The 19,758-nt window shown below is 49.6% G+C and overlaps 1 protein-coding gene across 1 annotated transcript in view; it reads left to right on the top strand.

Moving 5' to 3' along the window:
* The first annotated feature begins 5,404 nt into the window (after positions 1-5,404).
* ELAVL1 (ELAV like RNA binding protein 1) overlaps positions 5,405-19,758 on the top strand; it is a 35,383-nt gene continuing 21,029 nt past the window's right edge. Inside the window, exons 1-2 of the mRNA XM_066574491.1 lie at positions 5,405-5,556; positions 16,910-17,092. Of these exons, the coding sequence (XP_066430588.1) occupies positions 16,921-17,092 (172 nt within the window). The 5' untranslated portion in view covers positions 5,405-5,556; positions 16,910-16,920. The remainder of the gene's footprint in view (positions 5,557-16,909; positions 17,093-19,758) is intronic.

Genomic DNA, 19,758 nt, shown 5'->3' with positions numbered 1-19,758 from the left:
TGTGACTATAGCACCGCCACCGTTTCGGTGTAGATGATCGCTGCCATCGGTGCAGTGTTCACAGGTTGTAGCTGGGAGACGCCACAGCTGGATAGGATAGATTTGCGGGATGCCAACTCTGTGTTGCCATGTGGTTTGAAGGCGGCGGTGGTGTGCCAATACTTTGCCTCCTGAAAGTGCTGTGCTGATTGGCTGAGGGCTCAGCCAATAGCAGCTAGTGCTTAGCTATTGGCTGAGCGCTCACCCAATTACAGATAACCCTAAGTGCTATTCATGAATGAATAGCTATCTTAGATATTTATGAATGAATAGCTAAACACTAGCTATTGGCTGAGTGCTCAGCCAATTAGATAAGCACTAGCTGCTATTGGCTGAGCCCGCAGCCAATCAGCACAGCCCTTTCTGAAAGTGCTGGACAGCAGTGTTGGGGAGCCAGCCGGAGGACGCGTCTGAGCGGTGAAGAGGTGAGTTCCGTACTTTTAAAAAAAACTTTTTTACCACTTATTGACGATTTTTTTTTTTTCAGGGAAGGGCTTATATTTCAAGCCCTTCCCCGATAATACTGTGGGGCTTGCCAGAAAGCACTGCTTTCAATGGGATTGAAAGCAATGGGATATCATTCTGCACTTCTGCCACAGCTGTGACAATGGTCACAGCTGTGGCAGAAGTCCGCGGCATTCTCCCCATCTTTTCAATGGGGCTAGCGCTGATGCCGCTGGCACCATTGAAAAGACTGGCGATATGCCGGTTCTATTTTGGCGTCTTTCTTGCGCTGCGAGAGTACGGGAAAACTCTCGCTTCGCAGCACAAGAAAGAAAATTTTGCCAGTGAGTGTCAGCCCTAAGGAATATGAATACATGGATCGCGAGGACACACTCACGTCGGGCACTATTCTGATCTGTGGATGAGACTGACCGATCCAGAGCATTGTTTTTCTTCAGAGATGCAGAGACCATTCGGCCCGTGTGCTTCTAACTGCGGATGTCAAAAACTGATAACCTATTGAAGATGATTAAAAAAAAGTGCTCCCAGACATACGGCACTGCACACTTAGGAAAAATGATTTCTACGGACAGGTTTAATGCTAGTGTGCACATAGTGTAACTTTATTCAGTGGGTCACTACACATGCAGCAGGACCAAATGGATTCAGTTTGTTTTTTATTTTATTTTTTGTTTGAAAAAATAAAAATAAGCAAAAAAAAAAGTTTTCTGAGACCTATAACTTTGTCTCTGCTGATGCAGCTGTTGTGAGGGCTGGCTTTTTGTGGGTTGACCTGTAGGTCTTATTGGTTCCTTATTGTGATACATTTAACTTTTCCATCACTTTTTTTATATCTGGTGTACAAACATACCCAATACTGGCCATGTGTGGGCGCTCTTATGACATTCACTGTGTGGGATAAATAACACAAAGCTCTTAGTTTTGGCCTTTTAAACAAATACCAATTTGTTTTTTAGTTTTTATATGAAAATTAGGGAAAGTGTTAAACTTTAAATAAGATGTTTAAAATATAAAAAGTTTATGTTCACTTTTTGCACTTCTTTAAAATATTGCAAGCACCAGGTAAACCAATAGGTGAATTAGGACAGCGCCGCTGTAGATGGAGCCAATTTGATTGCAGCCGGTCTTTCGTGGAGGGAAAAAGGCCTGCAGTGGTTGTTCCATGGTGTCTAAGAAGGTGCGTGCAGCGAGCTGGTGGTGGGTGATACCCTGGCCCAAGGGACATCCAAGGAGAACCGATGCAAGGAGACGTTCTAGGGAAACAAACGTGCTCCAGATCAAACAGAAAAAAGTGAGCCTTCACATCTCCTCAAACTCGTAATCTCGCTGCGCTGCCGCGGTCTCAAACAGAAGGCGCTCAACAAGCTGCTCCTGGGAATGCAGGAAGGCGAGCGTTCCCGGGGCTCCTTGTAAATTACATAGGCATTCTAGATAGCGATATAATAAGGCAGATCGCTATTTTTTTATACCATGGGATAATAGCAATCATGTGACCAGGGACTGCTCACCGGGGCCTCCGCCACTGCTCCAGGCTTTCTGCTACCTTTGGTAGCCGTCAGCAAAAAGATTTTACATTTCCCAAACTCTCTCCGGCTTTAGCGCATTTATTCGCAATTTTGGCGGCAGGCACATGCGCAGAAGCTGGGGGGGGGGGGGATGTCTGTGGAAGATGATCACATTGGTGGACAAATCCGGATGCCTCCCGTAATAAGTTTCATCTCCCCTCACCGATCAAATTGGTGAGTGGAGATGAAACTTTAAAGGGATTTTCTGTGGAAAATACTATTGATGATCTATCCTCAGGACCGGTCATCAATAGATCAGCTGGGGTCTGCCGCTTGGGACCCCGACCAATAAGCTGATTGTGTGCCCGCTGACAGCACTGCAATTACATAGGGGTTGGAGCGAAAGTCTGTACTCCCAACTCTGTGTAGTGGCCGTCACTTGTAACTGCGAGTGCGTCTCTCGTTGAAATCGACGCATCTGCCACTACACAGGTCGGAGCAGTCTTCCACTGCTTCAGCTTCGACTCCTGTGCAATTGTGGTGCTGTCAGCAGGACTACAATAAGCTGATTGGTCGGGGTCCCAACCGATGGACACTTGCCGATCAAGAACTGATGACCCATCCTGAGAATAGGACATCAATAGTATTTCCCCGGAAAACCCTGTAACTTTTTTTTTTAAACTTTTACATGATTGCTGTTATCCATTGGATAACGGCGATCACGTGACAGGAAACGGCAGCACTCGTTGATGGCTCCAAGCTATCGGACACCTTTGGTAGCCTGGGGCAAGGGGATTTTAAAATTTCCAGGCCCTTTGTGGCTTCTGTGCATGCGCCCGCTGGCAAAGTGGGATATGGGGATAAACTGAGAACATGTGACTGTACACAGGAGGGATACACTGAGGATATGCTACTGTATACAGGGCGATACACTGAGAACATCTGACTGCATACAGGGGGATACACTGAGGACATGTGACTATATACAGGAGGGATACACTGAGGATATGCTACTGTATACAGGGCGATACACTGAGAACATCTGACTGCATACAGGGGGATACACTGAGGACATGTGACTATATACAGGAGGGATACACTGAGGATATGCTACTGTATACAGGGGGATAAACTGAGAACATCTGACTGTATACAGGAGGATACACTGAGGATATGTGACTGTATACAGGAGGATACACTGAGGCCATGTGACTGTATACAGGGGGGATACACTGAGGACATGTGACTATACAGGAGGGATACACTGAGGACATCTGACTGTATACAGGAGGATACACTGAGGATATGTGACTATACAGGAGGATACACTGAGGACATCTGACTGTATACAGGGTGGATACACTGAGGACATCTGACTGTATACAGGGGGGGATACACTGAGGACATGTGACTATACAGGAGGGATACACTGAGGACATGTGACTGTATACAGGAGGGATACACTGAACATCTGACTGTAGACAGGGGGATACACTGAGGACATCTGACTGTATACAGGAGGGATACACTGAGGACATGTGACTGTATACAGGATACACTGAGGACGTGTCTGTATACAGGGGGATACACTGAGGACGTTTCTGTATACAGGGGGATATACTGAGGACGTGACTGTATGCAGGGGGATATACTGAGGACATGTGACTGTATGCAGGGGGATACACTGAGGATATGTGACTGTATACAGGAGGATACACTGAGGACGTTTCTGTATACAGGGGGATATACTGAGGATATGTGACTGTATACAGGAGGGATACACTGAGGATATGTGACTGTATACAGGGGGATACACTGAGGATATGTGACTGTATACAGGAGGATACACTGAGGACATGTGACTGTATACAGGGGGGTGATACACTGAGGACATGTGACTGTATACAGGGGGATACACTGAGGACGTTTCTGTATACAGGGGGATATACTGAGGACATGTGACTGTATGCAGGGGGATACACTGAGGATATGTGACTGTATACAGGAGGATACACTGAGGACGTTTCTGTATACAGGGGGATATACTGAGGATATGTGACAATACATGAGGATACACTGAGGACATGTGACTGTATACAGGGGGATACACTGAGGACATGTGACTGTATACAGGGGGATACACTGAGGACATCTGACTGTATACAGGAGGGATACACTGTGGATATGTGACTGTATACAGGAGGGATACACTGAGGATATGTGACTGTATACAGGGGGATATACTGAGGACGTTTCTGTATACAGGGGGATATACTGAGGACATGTGACTGTATGCAGGGGGATACACTGAGGATATGTGACTGTATACAGGAGGATACACTGAGGATATGTGACTGCATACAGGATACACTGAGGACGTGTCTGTATACAGGGGGATACACTGAGGATATGTGACTGTATACAGGGGGATACACTGAGGACGTTTCTGTATACAGGGGGATATACTGAGGACGTGACTGTATGCAGGGGGATATACTGAGGACATGTGACTGTATGCAGGGGGATACACTGAGGATATGTGACTGTATACAGGAGGATACACTGAGGACATGTGACTGTATACAGGGGGGTGATACACTGAGGACATGTGACTGTATACAGGGGGATATACTGAGGACATGTGACTGTATGTAGGGGGATACACTGAGGATATGTGACTGTATACAGGGGGATATACTGAGGACATGTGACTGTATACAGGGGGATATACTGAGGACATGTGACTGTATGTAGGGGGATACACTGAGGATATGTGACAATACATGAGGATACACTGAGGATATGTGACTGTATACAGGGGGATACACTGAGGATATGTGACTGTATACAGGAGGATACACTGAGGACATGTGACTGTATACAGGGGGTGATACAGAGGACATGTGACTGTATACAGGGGGTGATACTGAGGACATGTGACTGTATGTAGGGGGATACACTGAGGACATGTGACTGTATGTAGGGGGATACACTGAGGATATGTGACAATACATGAGGATACACTGAGAGCATCTGCCTGTATACAGGGGGGATACACTGAGGACGTTTCTGTATGCAGGGGGATACACTGAGGATATGTGACTGTATACAGGGGGATACACTGAGGTCATTTGACTGTATACAGGGGGATATACTGAGGACATGTGACTGTATGCAGGGGGATACACTGTATATGTAGGACTATGGAGACTACGAGCGCTGTGGCCATGAGGCTTTGCCCCGTGTTGCCGCCATTCTCCCGCGCTCCTCACGCGCCGCCGACTTTCCAGTAAGCCGGAAGTGTGAAAGGAGCGCGCGGCCCGCCGAGCAGCCATTCCTGAGGAGGATCCCGCCCTCTCAGCCAATGGCGGGGCCCGGGCGACCCACTGAGCATGCGCAGCCGCCCTCCGCCATGTTGCTTTCCTCTCGCTTTCCCCTTTTTTAACTGTGTGACGACAGAAGCCGCTGCTCTCTCTGCGCCGGGAACCTCCGCACTGGAAGCGCATCGCGACGCCATTCGTCTGCCTAGAGCGGGAAGTCCCCACGGGTAAGACGGGCGGCTGGTGGCGGGAAGACATAGTAGGTGGTTGTGGGGAGCGGCGGCGGAGCCGGGGAGGCTGCTGGGCGGCCCGCCTCCTCCATAGGCCGCTGGTGTGAGGCTGCAGTGCGGCCTGTTGTGGAGGGCGGCCTCCTCCTCCTGCATGGCTGCGGCCCCCGCCGGCCTCCTCCTCCCCGGCTGCAGACCCGTCGTCTGACTGGGATTTGGCGGGACGAGGCCGGCCGCCGCCGGGGATGGAGCTGCACACGCGGGCCGCCATGCCGCTCACCGGCGGACACGGAGAGGCTCCCTGGGTGAGGTACAGCGCCCCCCGCCATGTGTGGCCGCCTGTAGTCAGCGCTCTGGCTGAGGCCTCCGTTGCTAGGGGTAACGCTGCCCGGATGGCGGCAGTCCTCTGGAGCTGGCGGCGGCTTTAACCCCTTTATGACCGGCCGGGGTTATTGTAGCCATCTTTACTTTTCCCTCTCCTCATTTGTTTCTCCCCTCCTGGGTGGTCCGGGGGTCGCAGCGCCGCCCTTGTGGGATGAGTTGTAATTACCGCCGTGACTTAATGTAGTGAAGAAAAAGAGAAAACTGTAAGTGGAGGGAAATGAGGAAAAAACACATTCTGCCATTTTTTTTTTGCTGTCTTGTTTCTTCGGCGCTCGAACCGCGACTCGAACGACCCGCCGCCTTCATCCGGTGGGTCGGCGCGGTCGCTGAGATGCCAAACTGGGGCGTTTGAGGATATTTATACGTTTTCTGCTGCCATCTTCCAAACGCCATTCCTCATCCTCCCGCCGCGTGGTGCCGGGCTCCTCCCCCTGCGGGACGCCGCGTGGTGCCGGGCTCCTCCCCCTGCGGGACGCCGCGTGGTGCCGGGCTCCTCCCCCTGCGGGACGCCGCGTGGTGCCGGGCTCCTCCCCCTGCGGGACGCCGCGTGGTGCCGGGCTCCTCCCCCTGCGGGACGCCGCGTGGTGCCGGGCTCCTCCCCCTGCGGGACGCCCCGTGGTTCGCGTCGGCACCGTTGGAATGAACATAACTACTTGAGCGCTTTTTGAGTGGTTTTTTTTCTTGGCGACACCGACTATAAAGTTTTTAGTATTTTCTTGTTCTCCTCCTGACAGCGACGATCGCGTGGGTGATTAAAGGGGTTGTCCCGCGGCAGCAAGTGGGTCTATACACTTCTGTATGGCCATATTAATGCACTTTGTAATGTACATTGTGCATTAATTATGAGCCATACAGAAGTTATTCACTTACCTGCTCCGTTGCTGGCGTCCCCGTCTCCATGGTGCCGTCTAATTTCAGCGTCTAATCGCCGGATTAGCCGCGCTTGCGCAGTCCGGTCTTCTTCTTTCCTCAATGGGGCCGCTCGTGCCGGAGACCGGCTCCTGGTAGCTCCGCCCCGTCACGTGCCGATTACAGCCAATCAGGAGGCTGGAATCGGCAATGGACCGCACAGAAGCCCTGCGGTCCACCGAGGGAGAAGATCCCGGCGGCCATCTTCACAAGGTAAGTCAGAAGTCACCGGAGCGCGGGGATTCAGGTAAGCACTCTGCGGTGTTCTTTTTTAACCCCTGCATCGGGTTTGTCTCGCGCCGAACGGGGGGGGGCTGTTGAAAAAAAAAAAACCCCGTTTCGGCACGGGACAACCCCTTTAATGCCGTACCTCGATATATCTGTTAGATCTCAAGCTCTTACAGACAGTGATAAGTGTTTTATATTTTAAGATTCATTGTTTATAAATATGGCAGAAAAGGAGCCTTTTTTTTTTTTTGTTTTTAATAGTAACACTTTTTTTAAAAACTTTTTCTTTAGTCCCCAGAGGTGACCACAACCTGCGCCGCTCCGATCGCTCCTGCAGTATGATAGGATGCCATTGCATCACATCATGCTGCCATCGGGTAGGCAGTCTATCAGGGCACCCCACGGGGACGGCTTGATAAGCAGTCTGCTAAGACAGACCAGAGGCCATTTAAAAGGCCCTTGGCTACCATGACACCCGCGCTGCTACCTGATCTCATCTTTGGGGGGGGGGGAGATGTATGGGACCCCAGGGAAATTAAATGTCGGTCAGAATTGACGTCCCCATTTAAAGGGTTAACTGCTCCAATGAGCGCAGCTTATCAGAGCTACAGCGCCGGGTGTCAGCTGTAATAAACAGCCGGCGCCCACGATGTATGGAGGGAGATCACCCTGCAGTTTTGCTTTGGTACCATTTTGGAATACTGGTGGCTTTTTTATGTCCTGCAGCCCATGATATCAGCGGGCCGGTACAGGGCGTAATACGCTCAGATAGGACCGCCTGGGGGGTGGGTCACACCAAAAGTCGCGTGAAATATCTGCAGCTGTGAATGAAGCCATTGCCATCAGCGGCGCTGTTCACTGCATGTAATATGCTGCCTGTATACACTGGTGTGAATGAGCCCCTAGCCTGCAGGAGCCGATGGGCGGCCGCCGCTCTGTCGGGTATGTTCACAGAGGATTTTGGCACAGACTCTCTGACCATCTCTCTCCCATTCATTTGTCTTCGGCGCTGACTTAAGGCCTCCTTCAGAGGCGGCACGGCATCACTGCGAGAAAACCGCAGCAATATCACCTCGCTGCACCATGTGATACCGCTGTGTCTTCTCGCCACAATGCCATGATTTTGTAGCATCTTATGCGAGGACATTCCGGGGGGGGGGGGGTGAAATATAAGCCCTACCACGAAAATAAGCTGCAGCTGAAGGGAAAAGTCTACATCACCTCTCCTGCGCCGCAGCAGCTTCTCCCCGGGTCCCGGCACTGATCATCTTCTGGCCGGGGATTGAAAAATCCCCACCTTCTGGAAGCGCTAGCTGTGATTGGCTGATGCTTAGCCAATCACACCCAGTACTTAATGAATGGCTGTGATAGGTTCAATCACTGCCACTCATTGAGCACTTGCTATGATTGGCTAAGCGTTAGCCAATCACAGCCAGCGCTTCAAGGAGGCGGGGATTTTTCGATCTCCCACCAGAAGATGAAGAAGAGAAGCAGTGCTGGGATCCAGGAAGAAACGTCGGAGATCACTTCTAAGGTGATGTATGTGTGTTTTTTGTTAATTCTTCTTGTTCCCGGCATCTATGGCTTAGATTTTAGCTCTGACTGTAGGATTTCCTCCTGTCAAAGTTGCATCGCACGAAAATCGTGTTTTCATGCGATGCAACAGAGAGGAAGGCTCCATAGGGAAACATGGGCTACAAAACCTCACGATTTGCGGGCATATTGCCGGACCCGCAAGGTTTTGGTGTCGGGTTGTTGCATTGTACAAGACATGGCATGTGTGAAGGGAAGCATGGGCTTCACATGCATGCGATTTGTAGCAGCGCGATAAAATCGTGCGACTTTGTCACCCGTGTGAAGGAGGCCTAAAATCCACATCATAGAAAAAAAGTGGCGTAACAATGTGACTCGGCATGTGGATTCTGCCGGTAGACTGCGGTGTTAGACCCGGAGTCAATATAAGCTGCTGTGCATCCCACCACATGAAGGTACCCCAAGGGTAAAGACCCTCTCACACCCCACAATGATCCATCGCTGGACAGTAATCCTTCAGTGTAAACGCCACCAACAATAACTCAGCAATCATTCCTCCTCCAGCTCATGCAGGCATAAAAGCCTGCCGATGATCGGCCACGTAAACAGGCAGTCCTTAATCCTTGAACTGCCTGTTTGTTCTAAATGGAGGCGGGCCAGAAGGGGGCTCTGCCTCCGTACAGCGAGGGATTATCGCTCCTTTGCATGGCACAGCAGTGATGACTGTTGGGTGCGGAAGCTAAGACCCTTGGGGACCTGCTACCTGAACTAAAGATGTCCACAAGATGCACCTAAAGATGCAAAAAAAAAGTGTGTCCCCCGGAGCGGGAATCCTCCAGCAGCTCCGCATTGTGGGGATCTTCTGCTTGTGTGGAAGGTCCTTAGCGATGCAACTAGATCAGGCTTAGAGAAGCTCTTAGATTCAGGCCTCAGGCACAGCAGGCAAACTGTGCGTGTGTGTGCGCGTGTGTGCGCGTGTGTGTGCGTGTGTGTGCGTGTGTGTGCGTGTGTGTGTGCGTGTGTGTGCGTGTGTGTGTGTGTGTGCGTGTGTGTGCGTGTGTGTGTGCGTGTGTGTGTGCGTGTGTGTGTGCGTGTGCGTGTGTGTGTGCGTGTGTGTGTGTGTGTGCGTGTGTGTGTGCGTGTGCGTGTGCGTGTGCGTGTGCGTGTGTGTGTGTGTGTGTGTGTGTGTGTGTGTGTGTGTAGACGTGTGTAGACGCCTCTCTCCACGCACACCAGCGGATTTCATTTGTGGCCGCTCGGTGCTGAAATAAAATCGCAGCATGCTCAATTTTAGAGCGGGTACGCAGGGGCGGCTTCCATTGAAGTCAGTGGGAGCTGTCTGTCCCGCGGCATTTCTGCAATGAGGCTTGTGGAAGTGTCACAGATCCGCGTAATCACCTCGGCAACAACGCGGGGAGATCTGTACTGCACATCAGCAATACGGAGGAACAGGTACGCAGGATCGCCGGCAGCTGGCACAGGAGGATTCGGTGTGTGCCTGTGTGCATGCGGCCTCAAGTTGGATTGATTGTTCTTCTTACCACCACTCTTGGATACTTTAGACTTAAGTTTTTGTTTAATAGCTTAGGTTTGGGCGAGCAGCAGTGTTTCCGGTTTGCTCTGTGCGAGGGCCTTCTTACGCCGACCAGTCATCAGCTCCTCGCTGGAGTCTGACTGATATTCAGTGTAAATGCCGGCAGCGACTGAATGACAAATGGCGATTCCTGCAGGCAGAAGAATAAAATGACGATCGTCCGTGTAACCCCGCCGTCCATCTGTTAACAATGGCCTGTTTACCGTGAATGGAGACCGCCGGCACGAGCGATCCTAGATCAATGGGATGACTGGCGGCCACTGAAGCACCTGATGATCGTCCCGTGTAACCCCGCCGTCATTCATCTGTTAAAGGGGTTGTCCCGCGAAACAAAGTTGGAGTATACACTTCTGTATGGCCATATTAATGCACTTTGTAATGTACATCGTGCATTAATTATGAGCCATACAGAAGTTATTCACTTACCTGCTCCGTTGCTGGCGTCCCCGTCTCCATGGAGCCGTCTAATTTTCAGCGTCTAATCGCCCGATTAGACGCGCTTGCGCAGTCCGGTCTTCTCCCTTCTGAATGGGGCCGCTCGTGCCAGAGAGCTGCTCCTCGTAGCTCCGCCCCATCACGTGTCAATTACAGCCAATCAGGAGGCTGGAATCGGCAATGGACCGCACAGAAGACCTGCGGTCCACCGAGGGTGAAGATCCCGGCGGCCATCTTCGCAAGGTAAGTAAGAAGTCACCGTAGCGCGGGGATTCGGGTAAGTACTATCCGTTTTTTTCTTTAAACCCCTGCATCGGGTTTCTCGCGCCGAACGGGGGGGGGCTATTGAAAAAAAAAACAACCCGTTTTGGCGCGGGACAACCCCTTTAACAATGGTCTGTTTACTGTGAATGGAGGCCGCCGGCACGAGCGATCCTGGATCCAGTGTGAAAGCACAGATCATCAATGGAATGACTGGCGGCCACTGAAGCACCCGATCGTCCCATGTAAAAGGAGCCTAGCCACTTACAAGTGAGCAGTGGAGTGTAGCTGCATTAAGCACTGTAGTGTGGCAGGTCGCCTTCAGCCTAACATGCTATGTTTGTTACTAGGATGCGCCGCTCTCTCCAAAGTTAGTTTTTTGCGCTTCTCACAGGATCCAAGTACAAATGGTGCCGGAGCAACCTCTTCTGATTCCCGAGCAGGGCTGACCCTTCATACAGAAGATTCGGCATTAGGGCTTCTGTCCACGGGCGATCTTGCATTGTTTTACTCGTGGCGATAATCCATCCGAGTAATGCAGTGCACACTTTCCATAGCAGCCCCCGTCCACAAGCGGAGAATCATAGCGATTCTCCACTCGCGGGACTCAATTCGTGGCATGCCGTGATTCGCTGCGTTTCTCCGCGGTGAGCCTATCTGTCAAATACCGCAGAGAACTGACACTTCTCTCCCCTGCTCCCCGCGGTGGAATATCGCTAGCAATATTTTGCCTCACCCGTGGACAGGGGGCCTAAAGCTCTGCACCATCTCAATGAGGTTTAGCGTGCAGTTTTTTTTGGTTTAGAAGCAGAACAAGTAGGTGGACGGTGCCACCCGTTCTCAGGCAGATCTGTAGAGGGAAAGCTGCGCTCAGTGTCACCTAAAGGGCCCCTCCAGTGATAATGGGTTGTCCCGCGAAAGCAAGTGGGTCTATACACTTCTGTATGGCCATATTAATGCACTTTGTAATGTACATCGTGCATTAAATATTGGGCATACAGAAGTTATACACTTACTCCCTCCGGTGTTGGCATCCCCGTCTCCATGGCGCCAACCGAAGCCGCCTTCTGCCCGGATTAGACGCGCTTGCGCAGTCTGCCTCTGTCCCGCTGAAGGGCCCTTCTGACCAACTCAGATCTACTTGGGGTTCTGGATTCCTCTTCCAGTCAGACTCTGATGCTTGTAATGGATCTATCACACACTGCTTCGAGGCAGATACATGCACTGCGGTCCGTTACTGACAATTATCACACAGGTATAATAGAGGAGTTAATCCTCCTGACTGTGTACTTAAGTTCTCTAGCTTAACTAGGTGTGCAAGGTAATGGTAAACTATCCCTCCCTGCAGGCAAAAATGGTAGAAATATCAGTTTTGAGATGGTGTCTGATAAGGGGGCTGCAATACACAGAGGGTCCTTTAAACATGAGGCGATGCTCCTGGTTGGTTTGTATTGGGATCCTTGGTGAAGTACAACTACTGAGAGAAAATACTCCTATAACTGACTTGGAGAACTACCGGACCGCATCTTACTACTATCAATGCAGAAATCACCCGCTTCCCACTGTGCGTCCCGTTAGTCACTGTAGTAGATGCATTGGAGCAATGATACAGTGGGTGTTGGAGCGCACAGGCTTCAGGTTATCGCGCTTATTATTGTAGGCGCCATTTATTTATTTGTTTTTATATACAGAATAGATGATTTTAATCGGACTATTCTGCATGTTTTGTAAGACCCCTCAGGGTCGGTCCTCGCCTCACAGCGTAGCAGTAGGACACAAATCTAAACGAAAACTAGGCTAGCCGGGGCCCCAGATGTCCCGCTACGAATCACCTCTAATGAAGGGGCTCGTTCACATGGGCGTATTTGTGCTCCATATTATGTGCACAATCTTTGTGTGCGGAATGCGCAGTGAATAGAACCCGTCGACTTCAATGTATTCATTCACAAGTGTATTTTTTTCACATGATGCTTAGTGGTGTGACCAGATACGTGCCGCGACCTAATCTGGTGCAATAGGCCATAGAAGTAAATGGGCCGATGCAAATACACAGTGACTACGGGGAAACCTGCATATATATGCAGCAGATGCACGGGTCTGTCTGTGCACTAAGTGCATCAATATGGACTGGAATTGTGCGTACAAAAACCCGCAGGAGTGGCTGAAATACGCAGGCGTAACAATTTGGAGTTGTGCAACTATACAACATAGTTGTGCGACCCGAAATACTTACACCCTCATGAATGAGCTCAGAGGGACTGACATGGAATCCCCTGGTACACCTACAGTTTAGCAGGTAGGTACACATGAGGCAGTCCCCTCCATAGTTGGTGTCCCCAGAAACGGGCAGCGCCGTCCTTTACACTGATCCTAAAAGGGTTCGGCCATGAATAGGAACAGAAGAAAACATGGCGCTCAGAAGCCAATGCCGCCAAAAGGACGCTCCGCTTGGAAGAGGAGGATGAGCGGCTCCTCCCACAGGTTTCTGGGGCTGTTCTGGATCAGCTGGTTCCACGGGTGCTTGGTAATTAAGATTGTGAAGAATTACTGATAAATATCACCAAATTACCTCACAGTATAATGGTCTCAATCTAATGGCTTCGCGTCTCAGGCGTACAAGGATCCCCCTTTATCAAGCCCTATTGATAACTGCACCAGACTCGCTTTCTTATTATTTTTTAATTGCACAGGGGCGCCATCTTGTTCTGCGTTTTTGGATGGGTTTTTTTCCCGCCAAAAAATGCTAATTCTGAGTGTTTGTAGAGTTGGCGGATTGCAGGCTTAAAATGGGCAGCATTGAGCGGCTCCGCAGGAGGGTGTTAGGGCGCCACCTAGTGACACTTCTCAGTTCTAACAACTAAATGCTTTTTATTAGTGTATTTACACTTTCATACATTCTGGGGCAAAGATCTACATTGTAATGGAAATAACATTTATGAGTGAGGACGTTCATAGATCATTCTGGAAGGGCTTACTGGTGCGTAATATGCAATACTAATATCCCATAGCTTTGCATTGTGCCACTGACAGTGTGACTTGTCCTATTTTGGCGCCTATTGTGCCTGTATACACTCCATTGTAGGCTATGGGGATTAAACGGACACAGCAAGTAATCGGCACGGGTGTGAATGAGGCCTGGGATGCATCCGTAGCACATGTGTAATTGACAATACATCTAGAGGAATGACATTAGCATTGAAATAGTCACACATAGCATGTGTACATGGAGATTGACTAATGATAAATCTGAAAACTATAAAGGAGTTTTACAATGTGCCTGCTAAAATTATAATAATGGGAAACCGTTAACATCTATAGCTATAAATTATACCCGTTCTACAGTGACCGCTGCGGGTCGGATGGCCTCCACTGACTTCAATGGCAGCCATCCGCGTGGGAATCCGCACAAAAGGGATCATGCAAATTTTCTCCGCGTGCGATCTGCATGCTGGGAAAAAAATGACATCAGCGGGCTTTAAATTGTGTTGCAGATGCTAATGCATCCCTGTGGTAGAGCCACAAATCACATCCGCCTGTGGACATCGGGCCTTAGTTTGATTTATTTATTATTTTTTTTAATAATATGACTATTTTTGTTACAATTTTATTCGTTTTACATGTTTGTAGTATTGGGATATATATTCAGTCTAAGGCCGGCTGCACATGAGCGTGACGGGCTCCGCTGCGGAATACTCCGCGGCGAAGCCCGTCACGGCGCCCCCCCCCCCCCCCAGAGACCCCATACTTACCAGCGGATCCGCCATTCTGGGTCCCGCATGACGTTCCCTGCCCACCGCGTCACATGATGCGGCGGTGGTAGGCGGGAAAGCATTTTCACGCTATCTTCCGCTGTGTTACAGCGGGAGATAGCGTGAACGGACGGCTTCCATTGACTGGTTCAATAGAACCTAATAGCTGCGGGCAACGCAGCGGATTTTCGCCGCGAATTACGCGTCGGAAATCCGTTTGTGGGAAGGAGGCCTAATACTTTCTCTGTTTATCATTAGTCAATCTCCATGTAAATGTTCTGTATGTGTGATTTTTATTTTAAAGGGGTTCTGACATGAATAATGTTTTTATGCTTTACCAGCCATTGTTCCCTGGTCTGCCTAATGGACCCAGGGAACCCACGATTTAATGGCTGTTAAAGCATAAAAACATACTTGCCTTGTCTCCTGTTGTTGTTGACATCGGGGGGGGGGGGGGGGGGGGGGGTCATCTCCCAGCAGGCGCTGCTCTTCCTCTTCTTCCTCCACGAGCTACGCTGCTCCGTGATCGCGCTCATGCGCAGTGGAGAGGTGCCCTCTGACAGGAGACAGGACAGGCCGCGTCTCCACTGCGCACGCGCAGAATCTCGGAGTTCAGCGAGGACGGACGGGCCGCCCACAGCAAGCACTGCTTGTGACGTGCAAGCCACAGAAAAAGATGCCGGCTGGAGGGGACATGTCTGGCAATCGGTCCTAGCCAGGCAAGGTGAGCAAAAAAATTTTTTTTTTTAATGTCAGAACCCCTTTAATGGTAATTGGACCGCCAGTGGTGGTGGTATATAAAAATGTGCCTGTTATAGGATGATCTATGATTTTCTCTACATATATATATATATTTCCATTACAATACTGCTCTTTGCCATGAATCTATGACTGTAAATGCATAATTAAAAATAATTTGGCTACTAGATCGCCACCTAGTGACGCTTTTCAATTCTAACACCATCCTGATGAGCCACTGTAGGGCCTCCTTCACACGGGCGACATGGCATCGCTGCGAGAAAAATCGCAGTAATGTCGCATCGCTGCACTGTGCGATATGGCTGCGTCTTCTCATGGTAATACTGTGATTTTGTAGCTCTACAAAGTCACGTGAGGATTTTGGAGGGGGGCGATGACTTGAAATATAATCCCTACCCCCAAAAATAAGCTGTAACTAAAAAAAAAAATTATATGTATGTACTTCACCTCTCCAGGGCGCCTCCGCAGCTTCTCCCCGGGTCCTGGCACTGATCATCTTCATCTTCTGGCTGGAGATTGAAAAATCCCCAGCTGCTGGAAGCGCTGGCTGTGATTGGCTGCCGCTTAGCTAATCCCAGCCAGTGCTGAAAGAATGGCAGTGATTGAACCATTCACAGCTATTCTTTGAGCACTGGCTGTGATTGGCTGACACTTTGCCATTCATTAAGCACTAGTTGTGATTGGCTGTGATTGAACCAATCACAGCTAGTGCTTGATGAATGGCAAAGTGTCAGCCAATCACAGCCAGTGCTCAAAGAATGGCTGTGAATGGTTCAATCACTGCCATCCATCGAGCACTGGCTGTGATTGGCTAAGTGTCAGCCAATCACAGCCAGCACTTCCAGCAGCCGGGGATTTCTGAATCCCCGGCCAGAAGAGACGATCAGTGTCGGGACCCGGTGAGAAGCTGCGGTCGTGCTGACACCGCGGGACAGGTGATGTATGTGTATTTTTTTTTTCCCCTGCAGCCAGGGCTTAGTTCATAGCCGTGACAGTAGGATTTCCTATTGTCAAAGTTGCATCGCACGCAAACCGCGTTTTTATGCAATGCAACAGGGAGGAAGGCTCCATTGGGAAACATGGGCTACGTCAGTCACTGGGGCCCCTCCTGCACGATGGGTGCCTGGCGGGCTACGTCAGTCACTGGGGCCCCTCCTGCACGATGGGTGCCTGGCGGGCTACGTCAGTCACTGGGGCCCCTCCTGCGCGATGGGTGCCTGGCGGGCTACGTCAGTCACTGGGGCCCCTCCTGCGCGATGGGTGCCTGGCGGGCTACGTCAGTCACTGGGGCCCCTCCTGCGCGATAGGTGCCTGGCGGGCTACGTCAGTCACTGGGGCCCCTCCTGCCTGTCTGGGTACTGTAAGCTGCCTTCTATTCTAGACCTGTTTCTATAGGAGGCTTCAAAAAGTGTTGTGGCTTTGTTTGTGTCAGCAGTTTAACCGCCTACTAAACTATTCACTACTGTAAAGAAAACTATATAATGTGACCTTATTTTAACAGGTAATTTTAAGATGTCTAACGGTTATGAAGATCACATGGATGATGTATGCAGGGATGACATGGGCAGAACTAACCTAATTGTGAATTACCTGCCTCAAAACATGACCCAGGATGAGCTGCGCAGCCTTTTCAGCAGCATCGGGGAAGTAGAATCTGCCAAGCTAATACGGGATAAAGTTGCAGGTAATTTCTATTCTACAACCATGTATGTGTGTGTGTCTAGTTATTCCGAACTGAGAAACATTGTATACACGCAGTCCGCTTACAGAACGGGCATTTTAAAGGAAACCACAAAGGATTTACTCTCTTCCAACTTTTCCTACAAACTTGTAATATCATTTTGTAGAAATATCGGGTTTAATACAAAAATCTGTATATTCAGATCGAGGAAAGTGTTTACAAATACATTTCTGCTAAAAACCATATTCTGCTTGGTGGCGGCTAAAGGATAATAATTAATGTTCCTACTTAAGTGTGTTTTCCTGACAGTCTTTAGGACTAATGCCCACGGACGGATCTCTGCCGCGTTTTATGCGGCGGAAATCCGCGGCGTTACTCTGCAGCTATTAGGTTCTATTGAACCTAATAGCTCAATGTTCACACAGCGTGAAAGAAAACGCATCATGCTCTATTTGCCGCAGGAATATGCGCGTCCGGTTTCCATTGTAGTAAATGGAAGCCGTCCGTCACGCTATGCAGAAGTATCGCGTGAAACCGCGTCCATGCCTGCCGGTGCGTCACGCGCTGTACTGCGCATGCATGCCAGCCCTCCATGAGAGACGCGTACTGCGGATCCGGAGTGGTGAGTATGGAGGTCTGGGGGGCGTGATGGCGGACTCCGCAGCGTTATTCCGCTGGCGGAGTCCGTCACGGCCGTGGGCATGAGGCCTTAACACTTCAGATATTGTATTGACTAATTATACTTGCTCCTTGTTCATTTTGTTTCAAACCTACGCACCCTCTGCGGCAGCTTCCCTGCATGATGAACCCTCTTCGCTGTAGGTTTACAGTCAAACATCGTTGATACAAAATAGCTCACGATATTTCAAAGTCAGATGGTGCGGTTTAATCTGTTTAGAGGGGTTGTAACAGAATGACAAGTTATCCCACCACAGGATAAGGGATAGCCTGCCCATCCTGAGAACAGGGGTCCCACGTTCCCCGTCATCCTTACTGCAACCCCTGTCGGGAGGAGGAGATTAAACAGTGACAGTCGCCCAAGTACGCTGCCACTCTTCAATGAGACTGCTGGAGATAGCTGAGCCGCAAGCACTCAAGTATTACGCTGAAATGAAAGCTCCAACCGTGCATGCGTAGCCAGCGCGCACATTTCATATGACGTCACTGCAGATGGGAGAAGTATTCCTGCCATGATGGGGGGGGGGGGGGGGGGGGAGAGATATAGTACTCACGTTGTCAGCATCAGTGGGGGTCTCAGCAGTGGGATAGGGGATAATGTATGACTCTGGTACAACACCTTTAAAGGTGCTTTCCAACAACTTTCTCCACAGCCAATCTGTACTTCCTGGTGGCTCCTGACCAGGATGTGACTCCTCCAGCCAATCACTGGCTATAGAGTTCAGAGATCTCTCCCATCATCTATTATACCCAGGACTGTGACAGGGGGGGCGCTCTAATAACTATGTATCAGGGGTCAGTACAGAGATCTCTCCCATCATCTACTATGTACAGGACTATAACAAGGGGGCGCTCTACGTCTAGAGGAAAGATGGCTTCTACAACATAAAAGGGGGTTCTTTACTGTAAGAGCATAGAGACTATGGAACTGAATCCTGAGAAACACTTTTCTGGTTCTACACTAGGTGGTAATGGGCTGAGCTGGATGAACGTGTATTACTATTATTTTTTTAGCCTTATTGTACTGTTACTGAATGGCAGAGAGGACTGAAGAAGGGTGAATGGGGCGGTAACAGGGTAATCTGCATTTGGATGAATCAGCAGAGAGGTGTTTATGGTGCCGTGGCTATGCTTGCAGGAGTGTAGACATGCAGGCTGTCCAGCAAGAGGTGAGGTTCTGTCCAGGGGAAACCAGAAAGTGGCTCGCTGCAGAGAAGGTGAAATGGGAACACCCCTTTAAGCCTGTTCTGGGTACAGCAGTGCTGTATATGTGGACAGAAGTAACTTGGGAAAGTGCTCAGGCATGGAGTACCCACCCCATGGTTTTTGGAGTGGGGGTTTTGCTGGATTGGTGGTCTGGTACAGTGTGTTTTCCAGAGCCTCTGAAGTACCAATATAGTGGCAGCACCTGAGAATTTACCCCATTGTCGGATTTGGGGGAGGAGGGTGAAGGGTGAACAGGCCCCAACATTTTTTTTTTTTCCCCCCCTTGACTATGGTTATTGTGGGAAATAACGCCGTTCCTCTTCTAGTCAGTACTATCATAGCTACACCAAATTTATAGTGTGTTTTATTTTTCTTTTTTTTTTTTTTTCCCCTTAATTTTTTTTTTGGTTCTTTACGCTAAAGCAATTTCCGTAGGAAACTTATTTCTTTTTTCCTTGCATCGTCATATCCAGAGGGCCATAATGTTTTATTTATTTGCTGACCGTTTGGCTGTGTAGGGACTGGTCTTGCGTTTTGCAGGGGGGGCTGGTACAACTCTCGAGGGCACATTGAGGTTTTTTTCTTTTCCAGTCTTTTACTGTCGTATAAGTGACTTGTTAATTTTACACCGATGAATACAATTATGGAAATATTTTGAGTGCTGTAACTCTTCTATCGAAAAAGCAGTTTGCAAGGTTTATTTATTTATGTGGCACATTCATTGGAACTGCTCCGGCAACAGACTAGTTTCTGATTTACTTGGGTATTTAAAACCTTTTTTTTTT

The sequence above is a fragment of the Eleutherodactylus coqui genome, chromosome 7 (assembly GCF_035609145.1).
Source record: "Eleutherodactylus coqui strain aEleCoq1 chromosome 7, aEleCoq1.hap1, whole genome shotgun sequence".
In the NCBI taxonomy this organism is placed as follows: domain Eukaryota; kingdom Metazoa; phylum Chordata; class Amphibia; order Anura; family Eleutherodactylidae; genus Eleutherodactylus; species Eleutherodactylus coqui.
This window is presented reverse-complemented; position numbering and strand designations above follow the sequence as displayed.